Source organism: Oratosquilla oratoria, chromosome 38 (genome assembly GCF_046742065.1).
Source record: "Oratosquilla oratoria isolate Oo_2021 chromosome 38, ASM4674206v1, whole genome shotgun sequence".
In the NCBI taxonomy this organism is placed as follows: Eukaryota; Metazoa; Arthropoda; class Malacostraca; order Stomatopoda; family Squillidae; genus Oratosquilla; species Oratosquilla oratoria.
In genome coordinates, this window is record NC_134814.1 from 27,965,909 (window position 1) to 27,978,408 (window position 12,500).

A 12,500-nucleotide genomic window follows, 5' to 3' on the forward strand; every position below is an offset into this window, starting at 1 on the left:
GACTATAAAAAAGCCAATGTGTTTATTTGTTTGTTTGCGAGTTTTATTTGTTTTGTTCAACCAACTGTTTATTTATTTGTTTGTTTATTTTAGGTTAGGAGTTTTTGTGTGACACAAGTGGGAGTAGGAGCAAGGTTCTAAAATGAAAATTTCTTGAAGACAAATCGAGAAGACGCAGTCGACCTAAAATGAAAATTTCTTAAAGAGATATCGGAAAATGCGGTCACCCTGAAACTAAAATTTCTTAAAGAGTTATCGGGAAGACGTAGTGGCCCTATTATGAAAATTTCTTAAAAAGATTGCGGGAAGACGCAGTCGCCGTAAAATGAAAATTTCTTAAAGAGGTTTTGGGATGACATAGTAGCCTTATAAACGAAAAAAAAAAATCATACGAAAATCGACTAAAACATATGAATCTGTTTTCCCTAAAAAAGCGTAGACTCAGAGGTGACTTGATACAGGTCTTTAAAATTCTAAAGGGAATTGACAACATCAAAAGTGACAAAATGTTCACACTGAATGAGAATCAGACAAGAAACAATGGTCTCAAACTGTCCGGAAATAGATTCAATTTGGAAGTGGGTAGAAACAACTTTGCCAACCGTGTAGTTAATGAATGGAATAAACTTCCTGCAGAGGCAGTGCAATGTAGTTCAGTTCGAAGCTTTAAGAATCATTTAGATAAACACCTAAGCAAGATGCTGTAATGATTATCATTTATTTTATATTATTTGTTTTTGTTTTGTTATCATTTGTCTGTTTGATTCTCATTTATTATTAGTTATATGTCAATTTATCATTATTTACTATTTACCTGTTTGTTTATTATTTAACTATACCTATGCATTTATTTATGTATTTCATTTGTTATTTACATTATTATAGTTTTTATTTATTCATTTATTATTATTATGATTTTTTTTTCGCATCCGACCTAGATATGGACCAAAAGGTCTCCTGTCGGCATGCTCCGCCTTTGTAATCCTTTGTAAACTTGTTTATCCTCCTTAAACAGGGTTAAGCTACTGCACTCATACTAAGACTTCCCTATAAAACCTTCAGAAATATAGATGACAGGGGCTTAACGAGGAGAGAATGATCAAAATTACGTTATAACTCAAAAAGTTTCTTGTAATAAACTACATAAATGAAAATATAGAAAAATATCATGTTTTTACAGTGGTCTATCATTTCTTGTCATAATTTCGTGTTCAGGCGTTCTTGATGGTACAAATTCTGATTTCATCTAACACTTTATCCATAACCATAGAAATATTTACTATTATGCTAGTTTAATTTGTCAATACTCAAATTGTACTGAATCAAATTTTTTCATCTAATCTTTATAGAAAAATATGATAGAATAAAAATCTGAAAACCACATACAAAAAATTAGCATAGATAGATAGGGTATAGCGCGAAGGAAAATATTGCAGCTGTGAGTGTTATTTTCCCATGTGGATGATGACGTCACTGTATCGATCCAAAAATCACGATGTCTCCAGACGATATGGCCATGACATCGTAGTGGTTTATAAGCCGTCGGCTGGCGTCCCTGTGGCTCAGTCTTTGGCACAAAAGGTAAGCTTCCTTGGCCTTTCAAGTCAGTGACGTAAATTTTTCAAGAATTTCGATTTTTCATGGGCGACTGTTTTTTTTAGTTGTATATTACGGGAAGGAGAGCTACGTTCGTGGTGTCCCGCCTTTGTATCTCGCAGTGTCTAGTTTGCTCTTGAATTCGTGAATGGCTTCTGCATACACTATTTTTTCCGTCCTGTTTGTTCCAAGTGTCCTGTGTGTGTGTGTGTGTGTGTGTGTGTGTGTGTGTGTGTGTGTGTGTGTGTGTGTGTGTGTGTGTGTGTGTGTGTGTGTGTGTGTGTGTGTGTGTGTGTGTGTGTGTGTGTGTGTGTGTGTGTGTGTGTGCATGTGTGTTTGATAAACCCCAGACTGAATGATCATGTTTCCTTGAGATCCCTCTACTCTGAGACCTTTAGAGGAACACAGTCGATAAAGAATTTCTATATGTTGCAGGGAAAAAAGTCTTAACTGTTAATCGAATATTTTTTTCTTTTTATAATTCATTTTCCTTTCAAACTAATTTCAATTCTTTTATCATTTCTATCAAAATATTTAGGAGTTAATGGTCTAAATCCTTCTTCAACGCATCGGCCACAATTTGGTGCATTTCGAGATACAGGTGATTTTATTCGGCCGAAGAAAACCTTCGTGTAGTCAAAGTGTTAAGATACTTTTTGTTGTTCTTCTTCTCATGACGACCCAGCTTGCCCGATCTTCATGAGAATATTTAATCAGGATGTTTTTATAAATTTGTCCATTTTTATTTAATTTGTTTATATATTTATTTATCAATTTATTTTTTATTTTATGTATTTATTTATATATATATTTTTTCGTTTATTTATTTATCTATTCATTTTTATTTACTTTTTAATATATTTATTTATTTATGTATTCTGTTTATTTATTTTTACTTATTTATTTCATTTTTTATTTTATTTATTTATTCATTTATGTATTCATTTATTTATTTATTTAAAGACAGACAACAGTGGCATGTTCCATTACTGTGAGGGGCCTGAGAAACGGTCACCTGATTCCCTTGATTTGTCAGCACGTTTTAGTCGCCCGTCAGAACCCCCCTCCCCCCCGCCCCTAACCAACTCAAAAGAAGTTCCTCATCACTTTTCTTTTCTTTTTCTTACTCTTTCTTTTATTTGTTTATTCATCTATTTATTTATTTTAGGAAAAAATATTCTTCCATTCTGCAACTCTTAAATCGATCCACCATCTCCAACACCCGACACTCCACCTGCGACACTCCACCTCGATAGAAGAGCTGTTGCGACAAAAAGTATTGACCTTGACACACTGATACAATGCTCTCTTCCTCCAGATACAGGTCGCCCTTAGCACCCCCACCATGCGTTCGTCCTTGGCCGTTCTCCTCCTCCTCGTGGCCTCTGCCAGGTGAGGAAATCTAGAAAAACAACTCAGTTAATGGAATTAGATTCTAAAAATGGGATTGGATAATTCTTAAAGGGTTTAGATCCTTTTTAATGGTGCTTGATCCCTCTTAATGGGGTTGAATTCCTTATAAAGTATCCGAATCCTCTAAAAAAAATGCAACCTTCTTATGACGGATCCAACACTTTTAGAAGTGATCTAACCTTATTAGAAAGGGTCCGAACCCTTTAAAAATTAGGTTTACACAGAACGAGACGAGATAGAGAAATTTGCAGGAGTGGCGTGGCACAGGTTAACACAGTCGTTTGGCTCATAGGTAAGGATAGGAGAGGCCTTTGTTCAGTAGTGGATTCGAAGTGGCTAATGATGGATGAATGAACACTTTTCATGGAGCAGGGTTCGAATCCAACAACATTTGCATGATTTCCAAACTCATGTTTATGTTTGTGCTGTATACCAAGGCTAACTCCAACGGCTGATGTAGTTTTTTTTTCTATTCACCCTCCACCTCATATGAAAAGAATAAATAGACTATAGGTAAACAAAAAGTTCCTTATTCAGAATTTTCCGTTTTCTTTGAACAGAGGTTTCTACAACTGCCGGTGCGGCGCCTTCACCACTTCCTCTATTGGTGAAATCATCATCTACGAGCTCCCTGGTATCGACATTGGAAGGTAAGTCGAGTTCGACAAGACCTTAACGACCTTTGGTCTTTATTTTACTTTCCGGAATACCGAATATGGTCTAAGAAACTCATGGATCGTTTTCAAAGATATTAGGAGCTGACACAAAAATTAGAAAAAAGTAATTTTGATGTGTTGGTTTTTGTTTAAGCCAATGACAGACAATTTTACTTAACAATGAAATTATCAAACTTGGGGCAAATGGAATTCATCGAATCAAAATAATATGTAAAATATTATGTAAAATATTAGAATGTGTATGATTTGAAATGAAATACGGTGAGATGGTGTCCAATAGAATAGAGACGTTGGTAAAATGTCGGCATAGACAGATGACTTAACACAACCAACTTCTTGGCTTTCCGACAGCTGTGATGCCCATGTTCAGTGCAAATCACGATGTGAAAAAGAATTCAATGACATGAGCTCCAATGGCGACCTGAACCACATGGTAGACGCCTTCACTTCCGTTGGACAGTACCTGTGCCAGCAAGTCGACCATCCCGTACACAACGAATACGTCTACGCTTATTTCGAACTTTGCAACGGCCCTTGGGAGTACACAGGATCCAGAACTATGCAGATGCTTTGTTGTAACTCTAGCGGGGAACACTACCAGTGTACATCTCTTTGAGTATTTTAATAGTTCTGTAGCCTCACGTACTCTTTCGAACTTTACAACGGTCCCTGGAAGTTCACAGGTTCTTAAATTATGCAAATGTTTTGCTGTACTTCTTGCGGGAAAAGCTACCTCTGCATATCTCTTTGAGTACTGCTTTAGTTCTATATCCCCGCGTACAACGTAACTGTGCAACAGATCACTTGTTTCTCTATCTAGAGAAAGAATCTTATCTACAGATATTAGATGAGCCAGCGCGACTATTTGGTAAAACGCACAAACAAAAATGTAGCAGTTTAGGGTATGGATCATAAGTCTGGCTCATTTTCTTAATCAAAACTGGAAAATAAATATGCATTGTGATATTGTATAACCCCTATGTATATGAATATATCATTTAATAAACGTATTTTCTCATTCTCATTCCTTTAACAAAACAAATAATTGTGTAGGGTTGTCAAATAGTAACATGACCCGAGGAAAACTGCAAATGTTTGCAATCACCATTACTTAGCTCCCTACAAGTTGATTGCATGAGACTTTGATTCTTCATAGACCATTTCTCTCTCCCTCTCTCTCTCTCTCTCTCTTCACATATATGTATGTAATATGTATGTATAATATACGTGAAGATTTGGAGTCGGATCCACATTGTAGGAAAAAGAAAAACAAAATGCCATACTCGACGAGGAAGGTTAATTGCCCGACGTTTCGGTTCTGGTCCTAGGGCCGTCTTCAGGGTTGTCACGGACCACATAGATCAGTTTCCCAACCTTTTCCGACCATAGCACCCCCTGTTGTCATGTCTAAGCAGTCCAGCACCCCTATCTTGTTATTAGAGGAATAAAAGAAAGTGAGGTATAGTGCATGATGATTTATTTTCTTGATTCCTTGGAACTAAAACAAATTGACAATATTGTTTGTAGAAGAAATAAGAACACCCTAGAAAAATAAAATAGCATGGAAAAAGTCAAATATGCACAGCTGGGTAATCAATGATACATTTATCAATGTGATTCTTGTGTGCATCACTTCCCAGCATCCCCCTATACTTGATTTCAGCACCCCAGGTTGGGAAACGCTGACCTACATCAAACCACCTGCTTTCGCAAGATCTGTGTAGGATACAGTGAACACAAGTAACTTTTTTGACCACTGCTGTGCCTGGGATAGGAACTGCACGGCCAAAGCGTGCCGTGTTCCATCCATGCCACGTGCCTATTAACATATTTCAATTTGTACAGTATACAAGCATTTGCATCCATATGTATTCCCTATACTTTCTTATGTACAAACTTAGATACATGCATACTAATTTATTCACATATAGCCACCTGCAAATCCGTGTGCACATATATGCATATATACATATATGTATATAATGAAGGACATAACAATTTACTAATTTCTTAATCAGGTTTAATTTTTAGGTGTTAATGCTAACGACTAAACCTGAAGATTAAATCGGACTAGCAAATTAGTGAATTATTCTTACATTAGACTTAGACATAGATGTGCATGCATATTCATAGGTGGATTATGTGTCGCTGCGGCCGAAGCCGTCACCCTATGCGCTTAGACTGTTGGGACAGGTGCTGGGAATCGGAGAGAAGAGCGGGATGCGAACCCACATCAAAGCGAATACGAGCCAAGCACGCTTCCTGTTATGCTACCAGTGCACCTATGAACGAATAGTTACGCATTTTTTTTAAATTGTACATAAAAAGTAAAGGAAGCACACATGAATGGAAATACTTGCAGATTGTATACATTTAAATATGTTATTAGGCACGTGGGACGAGAAGAACATGGCACGCCACGGCCACAGTTCCTGTCCCAGGCACAGCTGAGGGCAATGTAAACAAACTGTAAACTATGCATCTCATGGCACTCAAGGCGGTCCTGAGACTAGGGCCGAAAAGTCAGATAATAATATCCCTCAATGCTGGTATTTGCGTTCCTACGATATAGCCTGTGTGTGTGTAGATAAATAATAAAATTGCGGCGAAAGTGGAAAAAATAATTTTATTTTGACAAACCTGTAAATCAATTACTTCCTCATATTTACGTTTTTTATCTGCAATAATGATAAAGATTCTGGGCACACGTCCACAAACTCCACACCGATCGAGAGTTCGAGACTAGTAACTGTCTTAAGACCGAACCTGTTAGGTGCGTGATTATATTCTCTAATGTAATTGAATGTTGAGTTCTGTAGTGGTAATTAAATATCACAGTAGTATGCGATATATTGTCATGTTGTAGTGTGACCTTGTGAGGTCCATCTAAAAATTCGACAAAAGTATTATGCTCACAATAAAGTCCTTTTACTAGACGCACACTTGGGAAACAAAGTCATAGACTGTCGATTAGCCACGTTTTATTTTTTCAAAACTCATTCGTGATATATTTTCAGTGTTTCAAGTTAAATATTTATGCTTGCGTAATTCTGTAATTTTGTCGGCTTTTTTTTTAACACGTTTTACTGTTTTTTATGCGTCAACAATTGATACATGCCTCCCCCATAAAAATATTCTCTCACCCTTCCCCCAATATTGTAAGAATGATGGGGGGGTGAAACGAATTACGATGGAAACCAATTTCAGAATGAATCAGTTTACCTATCTGCAAAAGTAAACTTTAGTTTTGTTGCATTGCATTTTAAGGTATAATGCAACGAATCCTTAATTAACAGAATCTTTCACCTAGCCTGGCAAATTAAAATATATTAATGTCTGTTTCGAGAATAGTTATAGGACAGACTAGTCAAAATATTTATTGCTGTATTAAATTGTCCACTCATAGTTGTTCTTTAATTTTCCCAAAACCTGAAAATAATGGTGATATCTAGTTCATTACATATGATATAATGGCCACAATTTCTCAGTGATAAGTAGCATTATATTAACTAAAATTATCCCTAACCTAATCAACTTGATGGACTGTAATTATAGAATTGATGCACACATATACCGGTAGTATATTTTTTATTGGGCGTTGCAGCGGTAGAGAGAAATCACACAGGCAATTGATGTTAAGAGTGACTCATTCCAATACATCTTTCTTGACCTACTCATGCCAAAAAAGCCTCCCTACTCTCCCCATTTGAATGTTGAGCTGTGCATGAAAGAGGTTGCCTAATTATCATGTTGTTTTCTTGTATTTTATTTTCTATTTGTTCATCTATTTTTGTTAATTTAGCTGGTTATACTGACCATACTGTCATTTATGTAGATCAAAAACATTGCAGGAACAAGTGACCCTTGTGGGACTCCACTGTTCACAATATGCCATTCTGACCTCTTAATTTTTCTCATATAATCTTATAGGAAATCCTTTAACTATCCAAAGAACTTCTTCTAAATCTTCTAATATGCTCCAGTTTCCACAAAAGTTACCATTATTTTGAGGTACCTTGTGGGACTCCACTATTCACAATACGCCATCCTGACCTCTTAAATTTTTTTCTCATATAATCTTACAGGAAATCATTTAACCATCCAAAGAACTTCTTCTAAATGTAAGAATAAACACCGTGTGAGATCGAAACCTTTATTGGTACGACGTTTCGCTTGTTACAGCTTTTTCAAGTACAGACATGGCAAACAAATCTTCTAATATGCTCCAGTTTCCACAAAAGTTACCATTATTTTGAGGTACCTTCTATAAATCTAGATACACAACCTACCCAACTCACCTTCTCTTGCATCATACCAACTACCTTTGAATAAAAGCTTAACATGTGTATGTGTACTTACCTATTTACCTAGTTGTATCATACAGGAAGGGGAGCTATGCTCATAGTGACCAGTCTTTGTATCTTGCAACATCTAGTTTGTTCTTTAATTCATGTATGGCATTTTTACACACTATTGTTTTGTCCAATTTGTTCCAGACATCCACCACTCTGTGGAAAGCTGTTTTTTTTTTCAGATCTCTTCTATAATTGTCCTTTTTGAGTTTCTTTCATTTCCCCTTGTTTTTCCTCTATCCCAATTTAATAAGTCTTTTCTATCAAGGACTTCCATGCCTTTCATAATTCTGTAAATGGCCAACAGATCACCTCTTTCTCTTCTTTGTATGTGTGTATGTTTACCTAATTGTAGTGTACAGGAAAGGGACAATGCTCATTGGGTCCCATTTCCTTTTCTCTCATTTTGTATCATACCTAGCCTCAAATCCATGTACAGTTCCAACTTAATCTATACCCATTATTTCTAATGATCATATTTAGATTTGAACTCGTGCATTGTTTGAACTAGGGCTATATCACCTTCTAAACTATTCCATGTATTTATGCATCTATATGTAAAACTGTATTTCTTCACATCCTTTAGACATGTGGTCTTTCTTAATTTGCTACCGTGACCTCTTAGAGTCCTCCCATCATTAATCAGGAGATCTCTTCTGTCATTGCAGTCTGTCCCTGTTAGTGACATGAATACTGAATGAGTGACCATAGCACCTTCTTTTCTTCAATCTTTTAAAGTTCACAGACCCAGTGCTTTCAGTCTTTTCTCATGGTTTATCTGCCAGGCTGAGGACCAGTTTGATTGCTCCACTTTGTATTCTCTAGATCAGTCATTCTCAATGGGGGCGATTTTTGAGCTCAGGGGGGCAAAAAACGTCACAGGTATTGCTTCTAATTGACAAATTTTAAGCCTAATATAAAAGATCTAGCAGCGAAGCACCAGCTGGGCCCAAGGATCTCATTAAAACACAACGTGAGTAAAACATTTTAAATTAGTTGTTTATCATTGTTGCAATAATTTTTATTATTATTTTCCAATTAAGGGGGGCGATCCTTTTTTTTTCAATTGAAAAAGGGGGCGATATGGCTAAAAAGGTTGAGAAACCCTGCTCTAGATCTTGCTTATATCCTTCACTCAGTGGGAAATACTACTGATGCATATTCCAGTCTTGGATGGATCAGGGTTTTGATGAGTGTATATGTATTTACCTAGTTGTATTTTGTGGGAAAAGAGTTATGCTCGTAGGGACCCGCAGTTGTATCTTTCCGCATCCAGTTCTTTCTTAAAGTCATGTATAGTTTTAGCACTCACTGTTTTCTCTTTCAATTTATTCCATGTATCTATCACTCTATGTGGAAAGCTATTCTTTTTCAGATCTCTTCTGTAACTGTCCTTAAGTGTCTTCTTATGTCCCCTTGTATTTCTTCTGTCCCATTTAAAGTAGATCATCCCTGTCAAGGATTTCCTTCCCTTTCATAATTCTATAGATGGTTATCAAATTGCCTTTCTTTTCTTTGCTCCAGAGTTAATAAGTTTAGTTTGTCCAATATTTGTTCATATGTCAACATGCTGAGTGTTGGTGCCATCTTTGTTAGTGCTCTTTGAATTCTTTCTAGGTTTTTTTTTTTGTACTGGATGTCCATAGTGACACTGCATACTCTAATTTTGGTCTTATCAGTGTAACTAGTATTTTCTTCACCATTACCTCGTCCATGTAGTCAAAGGCCACTTTCATTGATCTTATGAAATTGTAGGTTTCTCCAACTATTTTGTTTACATGTTTGTCTAGTGTCATGTCATTTGAAATGAATACTCCTAGGTCTCTTTCTGAGTTTACTTTTGTAACTTCTTTTGATCCAATTTTGTATTGACTGGATATTCTAATTTTGCTTTTTCCAAATTCCATTATACTACATTTTTTAATGTTGAAATTCACTTCGTTCTTTTTACTCCAATTCCAGACTTTGTCCAGATCTCCCTGAAAAGATTTGCAGTCTTCTTCGTTACTCACTCTCTTCGATAGTTTTGCATCATCTGCACAGACGTTTATATAGCATTTAATTCCTTCATCCATGTCATTTATACAAATAGCAAACATTATCAGAGCCAACACAGAGCCTTGGGGTACTCCACTTATCATGTTTACCCATTTTGAGTTTATATGTTTTTTGGCTACCTCCCTTGTTAGGGGAAAAAAGCCTTTGGTATATGTATGTATATAAATAATATATTGATCCTATAAAATTTTACAGTGAAATTTATAGGTGAAGTGCCAAAAGAACCATGGGAGAGCTAGCATTAAAACAAAAGCTCTTTAGGTGGATGGAAGACCATCGAGGCATCATTATTGTCTTCTTTGTATTGCCTCTGTCCATCATTTTTGGCTGGGTCATGAAGCTGCATCACTGGATCCAGTGCAAAATGATTTCTGCACATGAGGGACATGATAAGAAAGTAAAAACTGTTCAGCAGAAGGTAAGAATATGTTTGTAAGGTGGGTAGCTATAGATGGTCATCAGAGAAAATCATCCTCTTGTTGCCTGTCTTCATACCCTGTAAACATCCTCACCTTCATCTTGCTGTGCAGCTCCATGGAGCTGACACTCATTCTCTAGACTAGGCCTAAGATTTCTTAACTTTGACTATTTCACCTTTTCACATAAGAAGAGCAGATATCCAGTGACTACTCCTCTCATCCTACCACTATAAATCAGTGACTTGGAAAGTTCTCATTCCACCAGAGGCAGCAGACCTTCACATTTTCCCAGAGAGATCTATGAGAGGGCATAAGGATCATTGGCAGTTGTATTGCTGCAGGTTTCCAGTCAAGGAAATTCAAGCTAACCAGTATGATAATACAGTAGAAATTAATGTTGCCTTGAGTCATGAGTCTGAGTATCAGCCCCTTTACCCAGTGCTCCACCTCCATAAGAACATAAGAATGAAGGAGACTGCAAGAGACCATAAGGCCTACACTAGGCAGTTCCATAAGTGTCTTAACAGGTTTTGAAGATGGGCAGTTGGGAGATAATTCTTTCTCATCTCTATCTACCAGAACCACTACTTCCAGGCATCCTTTGTCGGTCCCAACCATTATTGTTATTATTATATAATGATTTGATTGTCTTAATATATTTATGATATAATACTGTATTTATTTTAGCTTTCCTTTTTTGCCAAGTGAATTCATGAATGACAGTAGTCCTTTATATGTATTTTTCTTTATTGGTGTAAACTTTGTATCATTTTAACAAGAAAACTTTCTTGACTAATCTGTGCACAATGGCAGTAATTTTTAGATTATATAATTTAATGGCTGCCAATCAGACACATTTTTTTTATCAACTGTGGGACCTTTGTCATTCAGTAATCAATATTCAACATCTTGAACTACATTTTGCTGTATAGAATATGTTGTACATTTTATTCACAGGTGAGAAAATGGTGTGATTTGATGCCAGCTGAAAGAAAGATGATGTGCACAGCAAGGCCCAACTGGCAGTCCTTGTCCACAACATTCTTCAAGAAGGTAGTAATTTTATTTGGTGCATGATAATCTTCATGGAGTTTATTGCCTTTTGTGATTTTACTGAAAACTTTTCAACTGCTTGAAATTATTTATGTAGAAAATTAATTAATTTTTAGTTTGGGCTTATGGAAAGAATAAAGAAAGATAAAGAAAGGAGTATGGAAGGCAGAGGTAGATGAAGTAAACTTGAGGGGAAGATTAGAATGGGATGGATGGATAGGATGAAGGGATCTTAGGTATAAGGGGAATGTTTATTGAACAGGGAAGGGAGAGGGCAAAAAATATGTGTGAGTGGAGAATGGTTGTGAATGGATGAGAAATTGATCCTCAGTAATTTCGGAAGTGGATGAGGGGGGAGGGGAGGGTTACCATTTAATGAAACAGTAGGGGTAATCAGCTTCAGCTGTCAGACCCTACTGTGGAGGTACTGTACCTTACTGCATTACTTCTGACTTGAACCGTGGACAGGGAGACAGTGATGACCCTTCATTTACAAGGAGTTAAGATAAAAGAGACAACAAATAGATGTTGGATAGGTGTATTTACCTAGTTGTATTTTACGGGATGAGAGCTATGCTCGTAGTGACCCGTTGATGTATGCCTTTACCAGGCCACCTCCTTCGTAATGGGGAAGGGGCCTTTTGGAACATGAATATATGCACAAAACTTGCTTATTTCTTTATCAAAATGCCCTTTTAGATTTACATGTATTCCTTCTATCTTGTACAAATTATTGTACATATCAATAAAGTTAATACAGTAACCTACCAGTAATTAACATTGTCAGTTGTGATATCAGGTTTTTATACTAAGATATGATACTAGATTTGGGCTGTTACCCATCTATGTTAAAATAGATCATACAGTTTGAGATATTAGGAGAGCAGGTGAATGTTTCAAAATTGGGCTCAGTAACCTGGAAATTGCTTGGT

At 36.4% G+C, this 12,500-nt stretch overlaps 2 protein-coding genes across 5 annotated transcripts in view; both read left to right on the forward strand.

Moving 5' to 3' along the window:
* LOC143020038 (uncharacterized) overlaps window positions 1–4,692 on the forward strand; it is a 22,121-nt gene extending 17,429 nt beyond the window's left edge. Inside the window, exons 1-3 of one of the 2 annotated variants that reach the window (XM_076176188.1) lie at window positions 2,830–2,988; window positions 3,570–3,659; window positions 4,038–4,692. In XM_076176188.1, coding sequence (XP_076032303.1) covers window positions 2,942–2,988; window positions 3,570–3,659; window positions 4,038–4,302 — 402 coding nt within the window. In that variant the 5' untranslated portion in view covers window positions 2,830–2,941 and the 3' untranslated portion in view covers window positions 4,303–4,692. Of the gene's footprint in view, window positions 1–2,829; window positions 2,989–3,569; window positions 3,660–4,037 lie in introns of those variants that run through there. The other variant, XM_076176187.1, reaches the window with a different exon arrangement.
* Window positions 4,693–5,362: 670 nt separating this feature from the next.
* The window catches only part of LOC143020039 (delta(24)-sterol reductase-like), a 19,839-nt gene continuing 12,701 nt past the window's right edge, over window positions 5,363–12,500 (forward strand). For 2 of the 3 annotated variants that reach the window (XR_012965877.1, XM_076176189.1), the window contains exons 1-3: window positions 5,363–6,459; window positions 10,292–10,514; window positions 11,473–11,568. Coding sequence is in view for 2 of the 3 variants with exons in the window: in XM_076176189.1 (XP_076032304.1) it covers window positions 10,323–10,514; window positions 11,473–11,568 (288 nt within the window). In the remaining variant the exon portion in view is untranslated. Of the gene's footprint in view, window positions 6,460–8,875; window positions 9,012–10,291; window positions 10,515–11,472; window positions 11,569–12,500 lie in introns of those variants that run through there. The other variant, XM_076176190.1, reaches the window with a different exon arrangement.